Consider the following 22,021-nt stretch of genomic DNA (forward strand, 5'->3'; position numbering starts at 1 on the left):
GAGGAAGTCGCACAGGCAGAGTCCGGCCAGGGGCCTGCCCAGACTTGAGGTAAGAAGTGGCTGCTTGGGGCGGAGAGGTTGGGGGACCGTGGCTCCCAGCCTGGCTCACTTGACCTTGGCCGATCTCAGTCTAATTCTACCCCTGAAGGCAGGTGTGCGACCCAACAAGGACTCAGGATTCAGGGCTGACGTGAAAGTCCTGGTGATCCCAGGGTCGCCCCTCGGGGCTCTGAAGGGGGTTTGGCCATGCTCACGTGCTGGTCATCAGGGAAGCTGGCAGGCGCGGTGTGCTCCCTGGGCTCAGCCGGGGAGACTGTGGAAGGTGGGGGGCCAAGGGGAGGCTGCAAACCTCGGTGCTTGGATGGGGAGGCAGGAGGCAGGCACCCAGTACCCAGAGCCTACTTCCACCAGGGATTTCCCGGGAAACCGGTTTGGGAGCTGGTTGGCCCAGGTTGTCTGACTTTTGACAAGGTGGGGGGAAGGCAGTCTCCCTGGGTGAGACGGGACAGGGTGCGGGCCTGGGGGCGTGGCTGCCCCTCTGGCCAGCACAGGGTCCTTCCCGCCACTCCCCAGACCCCTCACCTAGCAGCGTGTCCCGTCCCAGCCTGGAGCAAAGGGCTGATCCCACCACTGCCTCCTGTGGGAACTAGGGCAGCCTGCTGTCTCTGGGCTGGTTCCCTATCTGCCTCGAGGGAGGCGGCAGGAGCAGAGGTCTGAAAACAAAGACGGGAGCAGACATCTCCAGCCCCACCTCCACCCACACACATGCTGTCTCCTGGCCCCACACGACAGCCAGATGGAGGTGGGGGGCTGGAGCCGGGAGGGGGCCCGGCGCCCGGCCAGCTCTGCCCCCACGAGTTTGGCTCCCTGGGGCATGTGGGAAGCAGAAAGGGCTCCCCAAGTTCCCTCTGTTAATTAGGCCACCCCTGCTACTAAATGTCTGTCATCATCGCCCCATTACGCCTCCTGAACCATCTGCGCCCCAGCACTTATGGGGAGACCCTGGGGGCGCCCTGGCTGCCAGGGCAGAGGCACAGGCAGGAAGTGGTGCTTCTGGGAGATGCTGGGGGCATCTCCCGGGGTGAGGATGGCCTTTCCACAAAGTACACCCGCCTCTTTATTTATCAAAAGAGGAGTGACGGTAGCCCCGAGTTCCAAGTAAGGACCCTGAGGCACCCTCTTTATGGCTCCCAGGTGCGTCTCCTGCAGCCAACACCTTCCACACAGCTGTGTGTGTGTATGTGTGTGTGCGTGTGTGTGTGTGTGTGTGTGCGCGCGCGCGCACGCTCAGTCGTGTCCAACTCTGTGACCCCATGGACTGTAGCCCACCAGGCTCCTCTCTCCATGGGTTTTTCCAGGTTTTTCCAGACAAGAATACTGGAGTGGGTTGCCATTTCCTACCTCAGGGGATCTTCCTGACCCAGGGATCCAACCTGTGATTCCTGCAGGTCTCCTGCACTGGCAGGCAGATTCTTTACCACTAGCGCCACCTGGGAAGGCTGTGCTGGTGCGTGCGTGCATGTGTGCGTGTGTGTGTGCGTGTGTGTGTGTGTCTTGCCGGGGGTGTGGCACTGGCTGCCTGGGAAGGTCAAAGTAGAGAGCCTGAGCCCTGGGGAGCCTGTGGCAGTCAAGCAAGATGGCACCTTGTTACCCCACGATGAAGCGAGATCTGACGTCTTTGCCTGCTGCTGTGCCACCTGGCGGGTAGTCGCTCAACCTCTCTGGGCCTCATTTGCCTCCTGTGACTCAGGAGTGGCGATGCCTCACCCCTGACCAGAGACACCTGGCCCAAGTCTTGGGTGTCTGAGTAGCTGCCACCCAAACCTCACAGGCCAGGCCTGGGGGTGAGCACCGACCAAAGGGGCACAACCATGGAGACATCAGCAGCAGCTGGGGTGGCCAGCCTGGGTCTCCTGTCCAGGAAGGGAGGCTCCTATGGAGGAGTGAGAAGCCTCTTCTGCTCCTCCTAAGGGCCAAATTTCCCTTGAAAAGAGAGCCTGGAATAGTGAGAGCAACTGTGGCTGCACTCCCTGGAAGCCCTGGCCTCAGACAAGCCTGCACAGGCCCACATTATACCAGTGAACACTGAGGCTCAGAAGCTCGAATCTGGACAGTTGGATGCCAGGTCCTGGGCTGTGCTGATTGGAGGACTTTGGGAGCAGTGTTGGGAGGAATCCAGGTGGGAGAGGGGCAGTAGGGAGCCTCCTAATCACCAGGCGAAGAGTCCACTCATTGGAAAAGACCCTGATGATGGGGAAGATTGAAGAAAAATGGAGAAAGTGGTGGCAGAGGATGAGATGGTTGAATGGTATCAGTGACTCAATGGATACGAATCTGAACAAACTCTGGGAGATAGTGGAGGACAGGGGAGCCTGGCATCCTGCAGTCTGTGGGGTTGCGAAGAATCAGACACGACTTAGTGACTGAACAGCAGCAATCACCGGGTCTCCCCCAGGCAAGCCTGCCTCAGAGCAGAGCACCAGAGGTCCTCTTGGGAACAGCAGTTCTCCCAGATGTCAGCCCCCCAACCCCGGAGGAAGGCTGCACCCAGCTCACCAGCTCCAAAACCGTGGGCTGCAAAGGGGTGCCTGATATGTAAAGACAGCATGGGATCTCACCTGTGGAACCCAGGCCTCTGCGTGCCCCGCCCTGCACCTACTTCCTGCAGCAAGGGTGGTTCAAGCTGGCGGCCTGGGGAGTGGGATTGTGGAGAGGGCTTGCGGCCCCCGTTTGCTGGGGCTGCCCTTGCCCTGGGTTCAGGGGCTTCTGGAGGCAGGAGTGTGGTCAGAATGGCCTTCCAGGCCTGCTCTGGCTGGATCCAACCTTCCTGGCACGTGTACTTGGGGGGCTGGGCTGAGGTCAGACATTCCGTCATGCCCAGGGAGAGGGGGTGGCCGCCCTGTCTACCTTCTGTCTTAGGTAGCTGGTCACCCAGGCGTGCCTGCCTCCGGGGAAGGTCAACAGGGTGGTCCGGGGAGGCCCAGCCAACCTGAACTTTGTCTAAGGACCTGCATAATGTGTCTAGGCAGGAATAGGGCGACTGCAGGAGGTGGCGGGTGGGAGAGGGGGGTGGCGGTGTCTGTCTGTCTGTCTGGGGCAGGTCCAAGGACACTTCTTGTTGGCATGTGGTCAAGATGCCACTGGAAACAGGAAGAGGGTATTAAAGCAAGACGCTGGCCTTGAAGTCGGATCCTGTGTGACCTTGGGCTGGGTGCCCTCCCTCTCTGAGCCTCCATCTCTCCCTTCAGCAAAAGGGGCAAGACTTCCTCGGCAGGGCTGTGGGAGAAAGCACAAGTCCCTTGCTTGGTACACAGTGAGAGCTCAATAGGGGCGCATGGACTCTGAGTCTGAAGCCTTCAGGGGGAAAGGGGTGGCGAGAGGTCAGTGCTGGGGACACAGGAGCCCAGCGGCTGGTATCCAGGGAGTGTCTTTTTCCCCAGACCACAAGCCCCATGCTTTTGAAACCTGATGCAGGTAAACATGGGTGGGGCACCTGCCTGGTGCCCTGGGAGGAGCCAATGGGGTTGAGTCTGTCCTTGGGCCTCCAAATAAGGCCTCAGAAAGCCAGCTTGGACCTGGGTGACCCCTGTCCTTCATTCCACCACTGGAGCTGGCACCAGCCTCTTGCACCCCAAGTCTAGACTTGAATCTCCATTAAACTTGTCCCATTGGCTGAAGGTGCCTCTAGCTCTCCTGCGTCTTGGATTTGTTAGGCTCCCTGCTCCTTCTCCGGCTGGGGGATGGGTGGCGGAGGCAGGCCTAAAACACCAGGCACACAGCTCCCTTTGTGAGGGCGGCTGAGTCACATGGCCTGTGCCAACCCCCTGCGCCCTGGGGTGGCTGTGATGGTGTTATCATGGGACTGTGGCTGCCCCCACGCCTGTGGCCAGGAAGCTTTCCCACGGGAATGAACAGGGAGGTGGCTGACAGCATCGGCCACCAAGTACATAGTCTGAGTCACAGGACCAGGGTTCGAATCCTGTCTCTCATGCAGATGCACTGTGAGGCTTTGGAAAAATTCTGAGCCTCCGTCTTCATCTCTGTTAAGTGGGAACAGCCATCACTGCCTATAGAGGAGACACTGGACATGGAAAGAGCTTTGCGAATGGTGGAGTGTGGGCCTGTGGCATTTGCCTTGACTTGGTGATAATCATGACATTGGCCAACATTTGTCAAGCACCGACTGTGTGCCAGGCATGATGCTCCATTATTTTCAGGGACACTCAACTTGCAAGGGGGAGAAGCCTGAACTTGGACAATTCTTGTCCAATAAGAACCCACCCATACACAGGCAGGGGTGACCTTCCTGATGGTGGGCACAGTGCTTCACTGTTTGCAAGGCTGCCCAGGCTGGAGGATTAGAGTCGGGAAAGGGTGAGGCCTCCGGGCAGAAGCCCCACTGTACCCTCCTACTTGCCCACGCCTCTGCCACTGTGACCACCACGAATGTCCCGTCCTCCCTCCTGTACTGGGGACCACACGTCCTCCCACCGCCCTGACAGCCCCAGCTCTGTCTCCTGTGCAGGCTTCTCTGAACAGCAAAGCCCTTGCAAATACATCAGAGTACGTGTTTGTGCCAGGCTGGGCCAGGAGCTTGACGTATGTGGCCTCATTTATTACTACTGGTGGTGCTGTTACCATCTGCACAGATGGTGGATGGCTAGAGAGATGCTGCCTGAGTCCCTAGGCTGCCAGAGCCAGGAGCAGAAGCCCGTTGGCCTGAGCCCAGAGTCTGAGTCCAGCCTCTCGGCAGTAGCATTACCACCTCTCCTCCGTCCCTTCAAATGAAGCCCTTTTCTGCAACTTTCTGCACTCTCCACCCCATCTCTGGCCACTATCACCAGCCAGTAAAGTTCATGACCTTCCCTGGCCGTGGGGGACCCCAGCCCTTCACCTCTGAGCCCTAGCTATGTGTTTCTAGCGACCTTTTGGAAGGTTCCCCACTATATCACAAGGATACCCCATTCTGCTGTGCCCAAGGGCAGCCTCTTCCCTGTCACCCAGATCTGCAGTCTGTCCCATGCCCCCTGCATTTCTGGACAGTCTATGACATTGTATCCCCTCTCATGTGTGGAGTGGGGGTCCCAGCCTCTGCTTCTCATTTCTTGGACCAAAGTCCCTAGCCTCCCACCCACTTCCATCTCTAAGGCCCCAGCGGGGCTCTGGCCTCCCTTCCATATCCCATCCCCTCAATGCTGGTGCAGCTGCTAGAGCAGACCAAGGTTCCTCCTGCTTGAATAAATGCTGGGACCACCTGGGATCTTGTTTAAATACGTACTCTGATTCGGTAGGTCTGGGGCACACCTGAGATGCTGGATTCCTAATGACTCCTCTGATCATGCTGTAGGTCTGTGGACCACCTTTTGCGTGCTGGTCACAAGAAATTCCTTCCCTGGCTTCTCAGCAGCATTGATGAAACCCCTTCAGAAGCAAACTCCCTGCTTTCAAGATCTTCCTGAATCTGCTCTCACCCTCTAATTAGATCCTACTTCTTTCCAAGGATGCCTCCCATGTCCCGCTTCTCCCCTCTCTGTTGATGCTGTCCCCTCTGCCCAGAAAGTCCTTCCTGCTGGTCTCTGTTCATTGAAACTGATTCTTTGAGATCCAGCTGCTCTCAAGGGCCAACAAACCTGTTTCAAACCCTGGCTGTGACCCTCACCCTCTCTGAGCCTTGTCCCTCTTCAGTGGAGCAGGATAACAACTGTTCTGAGACGCAGGGGAAATCATGAATGTGAGGAACCTAGCAGGAGCCTGGTGCCTGGCAGGTGCTTGGTTAGAGCCCATGGGTCTAGAGACCTAGACGCAGACCATTGGGTCTCTGAAACACCAGCACGACCAGCCCATAGGGTGGAGGATACAACAAGAACTCAGATAGAGCTGAGCATTTTACTCAGAGCCTATGGACACAGCCCTGGTACTGGTAATCAGTCCTGGTAGCAGTACTAGGAACAGGCAGCATGCGTGCTAAGTCGCCTTAGGCATGTCTGACTCTCTGTGACCCCATGGACTGCAGCCTGCCAGGCTCCTCTACCCATAGGGATTTTCCAGACAAGAATACTGAAGTGGGCTGCTGTTTCCTCCTCCAGGGGATCTTCCCTACCCAGGGATTGAACCTGCGTCTCTTCTGTCTCCTGCATTGGCAGGCAGATTCTTTCCTGCTAGCGCCACCTGGGAAGCACAGTAAGAGGTAGTGTTGTGATTAATAATAATTTATTTGGTTTCTCTTCTCCGACTCCCAGAGCTCCCTGGGGCTCTATGGTGCTGATAACTGACTCGCCAGTGTTGCTGCAATGTGAGCCAGGCTTGTCCCCCAACCCCTGGAGCCTGGCACAGTACCCAGCACATAGTAGGTCTCTGAGCAGGCTGATGGTGAGAGAGCAGGCAGAGCCTGGTGAGCAGCTCCTGCCCGGCTGGGCCACCTTCTAGGGCCTTTCCTACATGGACAGGGTGGCAGTTAGCTCCAGGCTTCTGCGTCTCTTGCTTGGACATCCAGCTCAGCAAGTCCCTGCCAACTGCAGACTGGTGCTGCTGACCCTCCATCTGCGCCCTGCTAGCCAGTACCCTCTGTGGCGTGTGTGTGTGTGTGTGTGTGTGTGTGTATGGTTGCTGTCTGGCTGGCCTGGATCCCGGAGAACAGCTGAGGCTGCTCCAGTGACCATCTGGCCTGGCCCTGAAGGACAGACCTTGGGGGAACTGAACCTTAGCAGTGATGATTTGCCCACAGACATGAATTTAAGGAATCCTGGATCCTTTTCCTGGGTTCTTTCCTCCCTGTCCTTTTTCTGATGAGGAAGAACATCTTCACCCCTTGTTTCTTGGTCTCCAATGTGGACCGGCCCCTCCTGCCCTGGCCATGAGGCAGTGCTCACTGCAGCCTGGGAGGGAGCAGCCAGCTGGACGTAGACCCAGTGCCCACCTCTCCCAGGCAGGGGCACAGCCTGGTCAGCAGGCTGACTGCTTGGAGAGCACAGCACTGCTTTCCAGAAGCTCAGGCCTGGGGGCTTCCTTGTACCCCACTAGGTAACTTTATTGCCCTTCCTCTTCCCTGCAGCTTGATTTATACGAGCCCGTAAGGGATGGACTTCACCGGCAGCAGCCCCTGGCCTCCTGGGCTGCCTGAAAAGCTTCCATTCATGCTGCAGCAGGTGAATGTTCCAGGCCCTTCTGCAGATCCCCGTGAGAGAGAAGGGACCTTAGGGCCCTGGGCATCCATTGTGTCCAGGGCCTGCTCCAGAGGCCTGGGAGTCTAAGTTCATGAGCGGTTAGGACAGATGGCTGTGGAGCCAGACCATCTGGGGTCCTGTCCCACCTCTGCCACTTCCCAGCTGTGCGATCTTGTGCAAGTTAATTCCCTTCTCTGGGCTTCCTAGCTCTTCCTTCTGCTTCAGCACATTCGTGGCGAACATTGACTGAGGGCTCATCAAGTGTCAGGCGCTGGTCTGAGCAACGAGTTTTCCCATGGTGCAATGGCTATGGCACCAGGGAAGAGTCTGGAATGTAGTAAATGGTCAGAACATATAATCCTTATTATTAATTATTATTATTACTGTTGTTATTGTTGCTCTCATCACTTGCCCTCATTAGGCTATGAAATCCTTCCAGCATCTGTGACTTGGAAATCATTGGTTCACATTGGAGGGATGAGGGAAGATGAGGGACTCCCCGCCCTCCACAGTGGGGGAGCGTGGGCCATCTGAAGTTTTCTGACTCCCAGGGTAGCCGTGAAGGTTAACAGTGAGAGGAAACTGCAGACAGACGCCAGTGGCCAGAAAGGGAAAGAGGGAGTCAGCCCATTTTCAAATTTATCTCTCTGAGCTTTCGGAGCCCCCTGGAAGGGTTTCTCCCCTGGGCCTCAGTTTTCCCCTTTGACCCAGCAGACAAATTGGAAGGCCATTTCAAGAAGCCCCTGGAGTCTCAGACTGCAAGACCTGAGTCTGCTGAATGTTGTGAGTGCTTGGGGAGCACTGAGGTGGGTCCCTCTGCTGGGAGGACAACTGAGGCTCAGGGAGGAGTCAAGGTCAAGTGGCCAGTTGTGTGTGGCCTGGCTGGCCGCATGCCAGGTGCTTGACACCGCCCCCCCCCCTTTTCCACGGAGTCCCTTCCGCTCTGCTGGTCAGCTCCGGCTCCTGCCTGCTGCCAAGGAGGCCGGCCTTTCTTTCAGGAAGGGGCAGTTGTTGCCGGGCCCTGGGTGGAGGGGGCGGCATCGGGGCAGACTGTTGCCATAGTAACCCTGGCCTCTCTGCGGGAACTTTGGGGAGAACAGCCTTGGGGAAGTAACAGATGGAGGGCGAGGAGGCAGTTATCTCTGACCAGCATCCGTCCACGAAGCCTGGCACCTGGATGGGGGGGTGGGGGGAGGTGAGGCCGAAGTGCCCCCTTGCCCAGTGCTGAGTCATGGGCATCCCCCAATGTCCCCGCCTCGGTGCTCTCAGCCCTGCCCCCTCCCAGCCTCCCTCTGAGAAATCCGTGTGACTCACGTATGGTCCCGTCATCCCCGGCCGAGGTTGGAGGAGGGAGGAGCCCAGCTGGGGCAGGAGGGGGGTGTCCCCCCCCACCCCCTGCAAACACACCCCGGAGCCTCCCCCGGCTCCACACTGGCTGCCTGCCTTGCACTGCCTCAGGAGAGGGAGTCTCCACGCGCACCAGCTCCCTCGGCCACTGCGGGACCACGGCTGGCAGGTTAAGCCTCAGAGGTGGATCTTTAAAGGTGGTTCTGCTGCCTGGTCCCACACGGGACCTTCTCCTGCTCATCACCAGGTACCGGATCAAGGGCTTGACGGCAGGAGGGAGGCGGAACGGGGGTGTGTGCGGCTGAGGGTGGGGTGGCGGTGGAGCGGGGTTCTGAAGTCTCTAGCCCACCCATGAGCAGGGCTGTGCCGGGACTGGAGAGTTGCAGGCAGATGGACAGCGAGATACCGCGGAAGGGGGTGGAGCCGGAGAGGGTGGAACCTCTCAGAGCCGTTTGTTAGCGGGGGAAACTGAGGCTGGGAGTGGTAGGGTCCCTGGGTCCGACAAGCCTGGGTCTGCTCCATGGACGGGGAGGTACCGTTGTCTCCTGCCCCTGCCGTTCAGATGATAGAAGCAAGGTTGGTGAGAGGGCAGGGGGCTCACTCAAGATCACAGAACAAGTGCGGGGAGGGAAAGCCAGACTCTGGCCTCAGGGAGGAGAGGATAGGGCAAGGCGGCTGGGCAGGGGCACTTGAGGGGCAGCCTTGCCTGCAGCTGCCCTGGGGCTGCGTGTGGGGACCCCCCGCCGCCCACTGAGCCAGGGGCAACGTGGCTCTTCATGGCCCAGGCCCAGCCTTTGGGAGGAGACGAACCTGGCAGTGGGGTCTGAACATGGGGGACCTGAGATGAGAGAGAGCGTCCTGGGAACTAGCGGCAGTCGATGGGGAAGTGCCCCCCACTTGCTAACCGCCAGGCCCCAGGTCCCCATCTGCTCGGAGTTGATAGGGCCTCCCCACCTGTGGGACTTCTGGTTTCTTTCCCCACCTCCTTCCCAACTGGCCTCCTTCCTGTGGTGCCGTTTCATGGGAGTTAGGGTTTCCCATGGCCCCCACGGAGGTGGCTGGTGCTCATTTTACTGAGGAGGGTTGGGGGGGACATGAGTTGAGGCAGGGGCCCCTCTCACCATGCCGCCACCACTACCATCCTGCTTGGAGCAGCTCTTGCCTGGGTGAGGTGGGGTGGGGAAGAATAGCCTTTGTGGCTATAGAGGGCCCAAGAAGTTAATTATATAAATAATAACTGAGTGCCTACTGTGTGCCTGGTACTATTCTAGGGGTGGGGAATCATTTGAATGAGACAAATGGAGTGTGGGTGGTCCAGAGCCAAGCCCCTGCCCTACCCACCCCACCCCACCCACGCTTGGGCTATGCTGAGGGCAGAGTGTTGATTCCTTGGGATTGAGTTGGGGAGAAGGCTCTGGAGTCAGTGAGAACCATCAGGGGCTGAGTTAGTCCCCCAGATCCCAGGCCAGGGTTCCCGTGGGGTCTTCCCTGCCAATGACCAGGGTAGGACTAGCTCTTGGAGCCAGACCTGAGCCCCTTTGCTGCAGGGACACCAGGGGCCTGAGATGCACCCCCACCTTGGTCTTAGCATCACCGCAGCCACCTTGCCTTGCCTCTCTCTCTCTCTGGGTGCAGTTGGCCCTGCTGATAAGTGGAAGTGTGTGTTGGGGTGGGGGGTGGTAGCTGCCTCACCTCCTCTCCTGGGCTTGGCTCTGAGAGGGTCAGCTTGTGAAGGACACCATTCCGGGTGGGTGTGGCTCTGAGGGAGGCAGAGGCTCTGCTAGACAGCCTGCTCTGTTGTTGCCAGCCTTGGTGGTTCCCTGGGCCACTGGGCAGGACACTCTCAACTTGTCAGGGATACAAACAAACAAGACAATTAGGATCTGAGGCCAAGGAAGGAGATAAGCTTGCTGATGGAGGAGGAGAGAATTTCCTGACCTGGGAGGATGGGAGGCTCGCAGAGGGCATAGAGGTGGCCTTGGAGGCTGGTGGGGAGAGGGGGAGGGCTGATGGGGTGGCAGGGGTGGCATTCCTGGCTGAGAAACTGCAGTGGGAAAAGGTTTAAGAATGATGAGAACTGGGGGGACTGGAGCAAGTGATGGTACTGGAGAGCTGGCATGTGTCATTTTGGTAGCCTGAGTGCCAGGCCGGCGGGTTGCAATCTGCTCGCAGGGGAAGGGATGGTGGGAAGACTTGGCAGTACTGCAGCCAGGCCAGGTGGGGGATTGGGGGGAAGTTTCTGGGGGTGTGGGCTGCCACCCAAGCTGGATGAGAAGGGCAGGATTGTGATTGGGGTGGGAGGGTCTGGCTACCCCAGGCCCAAGGCTCCTGTTTGGAGGGAGGAGTTTCATGGCTGAGGGAACAGAGTGGGGCAGTGGTCGGCCAGTCCAGGAGAAGGACAGGTACAAGAGGCGGCAGAGCTGTGGCCAGTCCATGTGCAGCGGGGGTGGGCTTCCTAGCAAGGTCCAGCATAACAAGTGCAAGATGGGCAGGGCAGAGTCTGCCATGAAGGAGGCCACGTGGACGGTGCTCTGGTTGAGTCTAGCCCCGGGTCACTTCATCCTCAGCAAGACCTGCGTGTGGATGGTGGGTGGTGGGGGCTGGAGTGAAGAGTCAGGGGCAGGGCTGGTGGGGGATGGGGGAAATGTGACCACACAGCCCCAAATCTCACTGCTGCCACCCCGCCTAGAACCAGAGCAGGTTCAGCACCCCCAAGCCTGATCCCGGGGCAGCCCTGTGACTCTGTGTTCTGACTCACAGCAGCTGGGGCATCACGTGAGCAAACCTAGCAGCTGGGGGGACCGGGACCCCAGGGACCAGGCAGATGGCAAGTGGGGGCAGGGCAGGCCTGGCACCGAGGGGCCTCTCAAGTGGCATGGAGTTCTGGCTGGACCCCAGCCTCCCCAAGCTTGCCCTCTGCCAGTCTGGTCCTCTCGCTCATCAGGAGTTCCTTGGGGCCCCCGGGGAGCCCTGCAGATTTGGGGGTCAGGTTGGGGCTGCTGGAGGAAGGAGCAAAGATACACATTTTCTGACCCCTGCCCGGTGCCTGCCCTGGCACAGGTGGGCTGAAATATCCCCACCCCCTGCAGGCCCCTCAAGCCCCAAATTCTGATTCACTGGGGGCTTGGCTGGACTAGAACAGTCCTGGATCCTTGCTGCCCTCGGACTCTGCCAGGCCTAGGCTCAGCATTTTGAACACACCTTTATTCCCACAAGCTACAAGCTCCCAGTGTGCCCATTTTAGAGATGAGAGCACTGAGGCGCAGAAGGCTCCTCCAGGAGTGACCTCTTATCTTGGGGGCTGCAGAGTCTGGGCTCTTGTCCACTGTGTTCTTCTGCCCCTCTCCATGGGAAGGGGACTCCTCAGCCAGGCCGGACTCCGTGCTGGGGGCAGAGGACATGTGCCCTTGTCCTGAACCCCATCCTTGCCACTGTTAAGCCCATGTGCTTTTAAGGCAACAGGACCCATGGAGAAAGCAAGGCCACTTATCTGGGGAAAGCTTTGTTCCTCTCGGGTTGTGTGAACTTGGGTGTCTGCGCCTCATTTTCCTTATCTGGAAAAAGTAGATAAAACATAACAGGATCTACCTCAGGGGCTGTTTTGAGCCTGAAGGACTAATGCGGTGAATTGCTGACACCAGCGCTTGTCCCACAGGTTAGCCTTCACTACTGTGATCTCCCCCTTGGGCAGAGGGGTGCACGGAGGCCCAGAGACACACGTAATAGCTTGAGGGGGGACATCTTCCTGCCTCCCAGCCCCCAAGAGCCCGAGAGCTACCTGGGCATCAGCAGAAACCGCCCCCCCACCCCCCCGCCCACAGCCTGACTTGTGTTTTGGCGGGGAGGCCAGGGTGGTGGGAGTTGGGCTCTTGGGCTGGCGCTGGCTCAGGCTCAGGCAGCTTGTGGCGCACTTGGCAGTTCAGGCAGGCTGAGATAAAAGCTGAGCCCTGGAGGAGCTGGCAGGGCTTCCGGGCACCAGTAGACAGGCTTCTGCATTAGAGAGAGATGGCCTGGGGGTGGGGGCCTCTCTGTCCGGGAGCCAGCCCAGCTCTGGTCCCCTGAAAGGCCGGCGGTTAGACAGCTAATGGCTCCAGCCTGGCTCCCAGGGTCACTCACACTACCTCCAAGATGAGCAGCAGTGAGCGATCAGAGCCACCTCTGACTTCCCTCCAGTCCCCGGGTCTTTGCCTTCCTCCTTCCAGAAGCCCTGCCCTTGGCTCTCTGGGCCCAGGGGTGAAAGCAGAGGACTTTCAGGCTTGTATCCTGCTGCCTAAGGTCACAACCTCCCCAGACCTCAGTGTTCACACCTGTGTGTCGAGGTGACCCCCCCCACCCCAGGATTGTTGCTGGAATTTGGGGGAAATGGCTGCAAAGCATGTACTCAGCACAGTGTGCAGCGTTGATGGGTCTTCCCTAAACCTCTGCTGAAAGTTTGGGCTTCAGGTTTGGTCACACGGTAGTTCAGTTAGAACTGAGTTTACATCCTTGAAAAGTGACCTTGAGCAGGTGGCTTAATTTCTCTAAGCCTCATTCCTTAGGCTGGAGAAGGCAATGACACCCCACTCCAGTACTCTTGCCTGGAAAATCCCATGGACGGAGGAGCCTGGTGGCCTGCAGTCAATGGGGTCGCTAGCAGTTGGACAAGACTGAGCGACTTCACTTTGACTTTTCACTTTCATGCATTGGAGGAGGAAATGGCAATCCACTCCAGTGTTCTTGGCTGGAGAATCCCAGGGACGGGGGAGCCTGGTGGGCTGCCATCTATGGGGTCGCACAGAGTCGGACACGACTGAAGTGACTTAGCAGCAGCAGCAGCAGCATTCCTTAGGCTGTCAAACGGGCAGAAGGATACCTGAATCCCTAAGTGAGACCCTGTGAGAATCATCTGAGTCAGCCCCAGGCTGTAGGGGCCCTTGAACAGTAGACCCCCCCATTCCCAGCTGTTCTGGACCTTTGCTTTCCCATCGCCCAGCTCAGCTGTCCCCCTGGGGGAGGCAGCACAAGATGGGTGGCTCTGGGGTTGCCCCATTCTGGTCCAGCTGTGTGAACTTGGACATGTGTATTAGCCTCTCTGTGCCTATTTTTGTCATCTTCAAATTGAGGATAATAATGGCACCTTGGGGCTTCCCTGGTGACTCAGTGGTAAAGAATCCACCTGCCAATGCAGGAGATGCAGGTTTGATTCCTGGGTTGGAAAGATCCCCTGGAGAAGGGCATGACAACCCACTGCAGTATTCCTGCCTGGGAAATCCCATGGACAGAGGAGTCCATAGGGTTGCAAAAGAGTCGGACACCGCTTAATGATTCAACAACAATAAATAACAGCAATGGCACCTTGAGAGGGTTAAGTGAGCCAAGAAATCTCAACCACTGGGTATAGGGCCTGGCACACCATTAGCGATGTCATCGCCACTCTTCTGGGCCATCACCGAGCCCTTCTCTGAGGGAGCCGCAGTGAGCTTATCGCAAGCATTAGCCCTGTCTTCCCATGACGTCACTGGGAAAGGACCCAAGCCCCAGAGAGGTCCCCCGGACACCCTCATCCAATGGCCTCTTGATCTGCTGGCCTGAGGAACAGTCCCAGAATGAGGGTCCCTCCTGCCCCTGGAGACCCAAGGCCTGCCTGGCTTGACCACTGTCCCAGAGCTGCAGGGGAGACCTGGGTTTGAGCTGGGCTGGTCTCCTGGGGTAGCTGAGTCCCCTTGGCCCCTGGGCAGTGAGGGTGGGGGTCCCTGGCTGAGTTTGGCCCTCAGGGGTGTGGCTCTGTGGCTGGCATCCTGGTTTCTGACCCTATGGCAGGGGCACAACTGCCCAGACCCACCTGCCTTAATGGTGACAAATGTGAGGGGTGACCCCAGGGGGCAGCTGAGTCATGCTTGGCCTGGCACCCTCTGCCCACTGCTCCTCTGCTTTGTCACCAGTTGAGTGTGTGTCAACCGCCCTGGGCGACTCCTAACCAACCCCCCACCCCTGGTGCGTACAGCTCCGCTGCCTACAAAGACCTTCATTCAGTCGTGATGCAGCTGCCTCGGAGCTTTGAATCTGTACATTTCACAGATGAGGAAGCAGGCCAAGGTCCCCTGGCCAGTCAGAGATAGTCTCCTGACTCCGAACCTGGATCTTTGCCCGTGGCCCCGCAGATGATGTTCCCAACTGAGGTAGTGAGTTCCCCGCCCCTGCTGGTATTTAAGTCTGACAGGGAAGTTGTAGGGGGACCTCAGATACCATGTGGGGTTCTTCACGGCTCTTTCCAGTCCTGAGCTTTTCCAACCCTGCCCATTCTAGCATCAGGTGATGTTTGTGGGCAGGTGGCGCCTCCATATAAAAGCCCTCTCCAAGTCTTGCCAGTACACCCACCATTAGAACCATCCATTACATCTTCAGAGGCTCCTCAGTTCAGTTCAGTTGCTCAGTCATGTCCAACTCTTTGAGACCCCATGGACTGCAGTACACCAGGCTTCCCTCCCTGTCTATCACCAACTCCTGGAGCTTAGTCAAACTCATATCCATTGAGTCGGTGATGCCATCCAACCATCTCATCCTCTGTCATCCCCTTCTCTTCCCACCTTCAATCATTCCCAGCATCAGGGTCTTTTCAAATGAGTCAAATCTTCACATCAGGTGGCCAAAGTATTGGAGTTTCAGCATCAGTCCTTTCAATGAACACCCAGGACTGATCTCCTTTAGAATGGACTGGTTGGATCTCCTCACTGTCCAAGGGACTCTCAAGAGTCTTCTCCAACACCATAGTTCAAAAGCATCAATTCTTTAGCCTGTAAACAGCTCGGTGAGCTGGATGGGAGGCACAGAGGGCAAGAGGGCATCAGGGGAACAGGACAGGCGTGAGGAAGGAAGGTCTGATGGAGGAGTTGGGAAGGGTGGACACCCACCTCCTGAATTATCAGGTACCCCTTGCTCTCCCTCATCCAGTAGGTCTGTGCCTGGTAGGTGTATGCCTGGCCTCGTGGCACTTCCCCTCCCCCACACCTGCATGTGACATCACCTGGTGAGAGCTGTAGGCAGTGGGCAAGGCTGGAAGGAATCCTCGTGCGGTTTTCTCAAAGCTGTACTTATCCTTTGTCCATGACCACATCTGCCACACCTGCCTGGTGCCCTGCCACCTAGGTACACACCCCAGACCAAATGGGCAGAGTCTATTATTCAGTTCCTTGGCTAGAAGCCGAGAATATCTGGGTCCTAGTACCTGGGCTGGGTCTGGGAGCAGTGCACATTGCCATTTGTGGCAGAAAGGACAACCAGGGTCTCCCCAAGGAGACCCTGCAGTGGGTGTCAGTGCATCTGGGAGTCTGGCCTCTGCTCCCCCACCCGGGTTTAGGGAACCAGAGTTGGGAGCTGCAGTAACTAATGACCTGGAAGGATGGGAGTGCTTGCAAACCCCATGAGCCTATGGGTGAGGGTCTGGATTCTGGGCTGGAATGCTTTAGGCCCATCGCACAGCTTCTTGGGCCTCATGTCCACTTCCCTGGAGTGGCTGGCAACTCCTCTCCATGTTCTGGAGATTCCAGGGCTGGGGCTGGGGGCATCGCAGGGGAAGGAGTGCATAGAACTACCTGTAGGTTCAGTTTCAGCAGCCATGGGACCCCAGGAAAGAAGCTTCTCTTCTCTGAGCCTCAGTTTTCCCAGTTGTAAAATGAGCTTAATAATACCTACTCCTCTCAGGGCAGCTGCATGCATCGCAGAAGGTCAGGTGCACATCGTGTGGTTCATGCTCCCTCATGGTTCCTATCTCTGCCCCAGCTCCATCACGAGTCTCTGCAGGCTGGTCCTAGGCATACACCTGCCTCCAGGTGCCTAGACCCCAGGATCCTCCCCGGCCACAGGCACATACCATTTCCCCTCCTTGCTCCACTCTGGGGAGCCCACAGGGAGTCCAGATGGGAGATTTGGCATTTGCAGCAGTGGGTGCACGACCCACTTTCATTGGTAAATCGCATGCCTGGGCCCCCTCTCTCCTGGGGCCATGGGAGCAGGTGGTGGAAGGTGTAGTAGTGTGTACTCTGCCTCCACGTAGAGATAAAACTCTAATTTTGATCACAGTTCAGACAGGATCTCAAACATCAAATAATCCAGCACCTGTGAAAGTATGTCTGTGGTCCCACTGGTCTAGGAAAGCCTTGGGCTTCCAGGCTTGTGCACAACAATTCAGTTCAGTTCAGTTCAGTCATTCAGTCATGTCCAACTCTTTGCGACCCCATGGACTGCAGCACGCCAGGCCTCCCTGTCCAGCACCAACTCCTGGAGCTTACTCAAGCTCATGTCCATTGAGTCAGTGATGCCATCCAACCATCTCATCGTTCCCTTCTCCTCCCGCCTTCAATCTTTCCCGGCATCAGGATCTTTTCAAATGAGTGAGTTCTTGGCATCAGGTGGCCAAAGTTTTGGAGTTTCAGCTTCAACATCAGTTCTTCCAATGAACACCCAGGACTGAGCTCCTTTAGGATGGACTGGTTGGATCTGCTTGCAGTCCAAGGGACTCTCAAGAGTCTTGTCCAACACCACAGTTCAAAAGCATCAATTATTTGGTGCTCAGCTTGCTTTTAGTCCAACTCTCACATCCATACATGGCTAATGGAAAAACCATAGCCTTGACTAGACAGACTTTGTTGGCAAAGTAATGTCTCTGCTTTTGAATATGCTGTCTAGGTTGGTCATAACTTTCCTTCCAAGGAATAAGCTTCTTTTAATTTCATGGCTACAGTCACCATCTGCAGTGATTTTGGAGCCCCCCAAAATAAAGTCTGCCACTACCATTGTGCACTACAGGACTTCTTAAAAGCCTTTATCAGGCGGCTCTGGATGGGAGGTGAAGTTTCAGGTCCTGCCCTGGCTCTCAGGCTGTGCACAGTCTTGGAAGCCCCTCTCTGGCCAAGCCCCTGGCAGCGATGTGTGTGCCCCTAACGCAGATAGAAGCTGGGAAGCAAGGACGGCTCAGTGCTGGAATCCCCCTGCCCTAAGCATCGGGAACTGGCTCCTTTGGAAACAGGCTTGGAGCCAGCCTGGCCTGGTCAGACTCCCAGCTCTGTCTCATTCACTCATCCATTTATTAACTAGCTGTCATTGAGCATCTACTGTGGACCAGGCTCTGTGGCATTAGCTACTGGAGATACAAGTGCTGAGCAAGATAGACAAGAAAGAGCAAACACAGAGAAATGGATGACAAGCAAATCACAGGGTCATTTCAGACAATGTTAAGTGCTTTAAAGTTTATTACATAAGGTGACATGGAAGAGGAGATGAATGGGGAGGCTATTTTGGTTGGGTGGACGTCCAAGGCTTTTTAGGAGAGGGGAGACTTGGATTAAGACTTGAGAAGGGGGACTTCCTGATAGTCCAGTGGCTAAGACCCCATGCTCCCAATGCAGGGGGCCTGGGTGCAGTCCCTGGCTGGGGAACTAGATCTCACATACTACAACTAAGAGTTTGCATGCCACAGCTAAAGAGCCCACATGCCGCAGCTAAGACTGGGCACAGTCTAATAAATATTAAAAGAAAAAAAAAAGAAAAAGTCTTGAGATGGAACCAATCAGGGAAAGAACCCAGAAAGAATGTTCTATGCTGCGGGGAAAGCAGGTGCAAAGGCCCTGATGTGTGTCTGGAGATAGAAAGAAGGCTAGTGCGCTGGAGCTGGTGTACGCAAGGAAGGGTGGGGGTGGCATAAGGTGGAGGAAATGGAGCGGGGTCACTAGCTTGTTATTTTGGCGGTCATGTTGCTCTCAGAGCATCAATTATCTGATTTATGAGGCTTATCACTTTGTCCCCGACCTCCACCCTGGTCAGGAGTGTTGTGGGTGTTAAGTGAGAATCTTTCCGGCAGACACTTGGTTATGGGCAGCTATGCGCTACTGTAGGTTTTTTTTAAATTGTTATTATAAGTGCTTAGTGACTATGGGTGGGACCAGGGATCCTGGGCCTCTATTTCTCTGCATGTGGCTGCAGTTAGTGAGTACCAAGTGTGTGTACAAGGCAAGGGGTGCCCCATCTGTGGCCCCCTCTCTGGCTCCCCTGAACCACAGCCCCCTGCCAGCTCCTTTCAAGCCTAGGATCTTTTGATCCACAGCGACTGCCTTCTCTGGCCCAGCAGGCCCTGGAATCCTTTCCGGGCGAAGGTTCCACCGAGAACAGCAACTCCTTTCTTTGCTTTCTTTTCCTCTTCCTCTGGGCGCCAAAAATAGTGCCTGAATAGGACACAGCTCTGCGCCGCCAGTGAGACAATAGCCCTGGCTCTGGTCCATCCGTGGGGGGTGGGGGGCGATGGGAATGGAGGGGCGCACCATCCCATGGACCCCAGCCCCTGCTGCCTTTCCCACGGCCTCGGCCAGAAGCCAGCCCAGAGCCCCCTGGAGTGTGAGTGCCGAGGGGATCCTTGCTTATTCTGGGGAAGGGCTCTGAAACCCTGGGCTCCTTGGCGCCCTGAGCAGCCCCATCCCGTCTCTTAATCAACTGCTGGTCTGGAGCTGAAGGCCCTGGTGGGGGCGCCCACAGCCCTGGGCCTCTTCTGGGCTCTGTATGGCACACAGAGGCCATCCCATGGCTTTGAAGTCCTTTTGCCTTTAACTCAATGGCTATGAAAGACTTTTCAGAGGTCAAAGAGATGTGTCCTATTGAAATGAAGTGAACCCTCGTCAATGGAGGTAATCAAATAAAGTCTGGATATACATTGGATGGGGGTGGGATTAGTCAAGCATCAGATGGACATTGGGTCTTGATGTCTTCATGCCTCAGAGGAGATCATGGTTTGAATTCCATACACCTCTCTTACCAGTTAGGTGGCCTTGAACAGGTCACATCATGTGCCTGAGCCTCTGTCATTCCATCTGTAAGATGGGTTCAATAGGGCTAACCTTTAGAGTGGTGGAAATGGATTTCCAAAATGCCCAGTGGAGTGCCTGGCACATATGCAGGCTTTCAGAAGCTTTGCCTCTGTTCTCTTCCCTCCCCAGACAGGTGCTTACTCTAAGGCACAAAAAGGACCCACTCTTGGCCCCTAGGGAGCTCTGGAGGAAAGCCAGGGGGAACCTCTGACTCCAGGGCTAATTCAGGATAAAGATTCCTGGTGGGATGTGGATATCTGGGAAGGCTTCCTGGAGGAGGCACTCCTCTAAGACATTTCCAGGGAAGTATTGTACATATTCTGTGCTCTTGGAACCCAGTGGTGGGGATTAGATGGGTATCCAGGGGGATCAAGCCAAGGCCACAGGCTGGCAGCCTCATGGGCAAATATAGCTGATAGCAGACACTTTTGATCACAAGGGTAGACCTCACTAGTGTTCTAAAAAGATTTGGATTTAAAGTAAATGTTGACGAACTTAGGCAGGTGTTCCCCAGTGTTCCCCATAACTTAGTGTACTAAACTCTGCCCTTCTTCCTGCCAGCTCCATGCCTGGCCGGCATCTGAGTAAGGGGATATGGGCACAGGACAAGTTAGGGGAACTGCGCTGTGCTGGGTTGGAGTTGGGTGGTGACGTAGTAGTCACTGCAGCTGCCAATGGTTGCCAGGGCAACGGTTGCCAGGGGTTGCTGTCACCTGCGCCCCTTTTCCTGGGCTGTGGGCTGGGGCTTGCAGCCCATCTTCCCGCTGCTTTGTTTGAGGCTCTGGTGAGGGGGCGGGAGCCGGAGCTGGGGTAGTTCAGCTTCAAAGTGCCCCTCTGGCCTCTTGGACTGGGAAGAAGCTGACCCACCGCCTCAGCAGGCTGCAGCCTGCAAACAAGGCGAGCCCTTAGCCTACTCATTCACGCGCTTTATGTATTGATAATCCGCTTGACTGCACGAAGGAGGAATCCAGGTATGATTCTTGCCCTCTCTCTCCATCCTTCTGACTCCCGCTCCCCAAACCCCACCCCACTTCTCATCTCTCCCCTTTTCCTTGTCCACCTTCCCCGCCATCCCTCTCCCCCTGTATCACCTTCTGCTCCCTCTGCCTCTCCCTCCCATCCCCACAACCGCCCTTCCTCCCAAAACTGAAAGCTTAGCTGATGGGGAGGGTGGGGCTGGGTGTCCGTGACACCAGGGGCTCAGATGCGACTCCGAGGGGAATTGGTCAGCGAAACACACAGCAGCCCAGAGTGACGAGGAAGTGGCTGGCGGTAAGGGCCTCATACCCCACACTCCTTCCCTCAGCCACACTCCAGCAAAAATTCAATTTCAATTTATGGGCTGTACCCCCGTCATCGAAGACAAGCCTCTGCTGGTGCTGGGAGTGGGTGTCCAGAGCCTGCGGCGGACAGAGAGCAAGAGTGTTGCTGGGAGGGGGTCCTGACAGCCCCCAGGACCAGGGCTTCTTCAGAGGAAGGGATTCAACTAATCCCAAGCAAACACATTTCTGGAAGCATCTTTTACTGGAAATTTTAAAGAGAAGCCCTTTCTAACAGGTAATGTCAAGCAGAAACAGACTGCAAAATCGAGAGCCTGTGCTCTGGAGCCAGGCCCCGATGCTGCACCTCAAGCCGCGTGATTTCCAGCAGCCAACCTGATCTTCAGGGCCTCTGTTTCCTTATTTGTTAAATGGACAGAATGGTATTTGTCTCAGATTTGGGGGAGGATGAAATGTGCTCTTGTGGGTGGAGAGCTTAGAATCGAGTCTTGCATCTTCAGAGAGCTTCATTTAGTGCTAGCTGTGTGGCTGGAGGTGGTGAGCACTCCGCCCATGGGGGTATGCAAACAGTAGCGGAGGACCAGGTGAGGCGGCCCTGTGTGCTCAGTGAGCTGGGGTGGGATCCTAGTCTGTGCCTCCACCAACCTTCCCCGGAGGCAGCGGGAACCTCAGGCTCACCCTGGCCCCCAGCCCCTGTTGGGGAGGATGCCTGGCTATGTGTCCGATTTGCCCCTCAGCCAGGGATCTGGGATCCGGAGGAAGAGAAAGGAAAGGCAGGGCTGGCAGCTGACCTTGGGAATGCTAAGGGGTCCTATGCTCCAAAGACAGGCATTCTGCCAAGGCCCCAAGGAACTGAAACACAGCCCCCAATAAATGAACAGGGAGGTAACTGGGCTGACCTTGTATGCCTGGCCTTGGCCACTTTTGGAACACAGATGCAGAAGGGAAACTGCAGCCAGACAGCTGAGGTCAGTCTGTGGTTTGAGAGGGAAGACAGGCTGGGCAGGAGGATGGGATGTCCAGCACTGTTTTCCTCCCTGCTCGCTGTCAACCAGGAGGTAAGCCCTTCCCTTCCCTAGAAGCAACCTGGGGCTCTGGTCTATGGAGAAGACAGACGGGGGACAGGGATCTTGTCACCTCAGTAGAGGAGGAAGCTGAGGCCCAAAGAGGGGACTGGGTGCTACAAGGGTCCTAGGACCAGTTAGGTGTGGCGCTAGTTCAGGACCCTATGGGCTTCTCTGATGTCTCAGGTGGTAAAGAATCTGCCTGCAATGCAGGAGACCCAGGTTCAATCCCTGGGTTAGGAAGATCCCCTGGAGAAGGGAATGGCAACCCACTCCAGTATTCTTGCCTAGGAAATCCCATGGACAGAGGAGCCTGGCAGGCTACAGTCCATGGT

The 22,021-nt window shown here is 56.6% G+C and overlaps 1 protein-coding gene across 3 annotated transcripts in view; it reads left to right on the top strand.

Moving 5' to 3' along the window:
* The first annotated feature begins 8,249 nt into the window (after positions 1-8,249).
* ADGRG1 (adhesion G protein-coupled receptor G1) overlaps positions 8,250-22,021 on the top strand; it is a 38,019-nt gene continuing 24,247 nt past the window's right edge. Inside the window, exon 1 of one of the 3 annotated variants that reach the window (XM_055552086.1) lies at positions 8,250-8,757. Coding sequence is in view for 1 of the 3 variants with exons in the window: in XM_055552085.1 (XP_055408060.1) it covers positions 21,183-21,680 (498 nt within the window). In the remaining 2 variants the exon portion in view is untranslated. The other 2 variants (XM_055552087.1, XM_055552085.1) reach the window with 2 other exon arrangements.

Source organism: Bubalus kerabau, chromosome 17 (assembly GCF_029407905.1).
Source record: "Bubalus kerabau isolate K-KA32 ecotype Philippines breed swamp buffalo chromosome 17, PCC_UOA_SB_1v2, whole genome shotgun sequence".
Classification (NCBI taxonomy): Eukaryota; Metazoa; Chordata; class Mammalia; order Artiodactyla; family Bovidae; genus Bubalus; species Bubalus kerabau.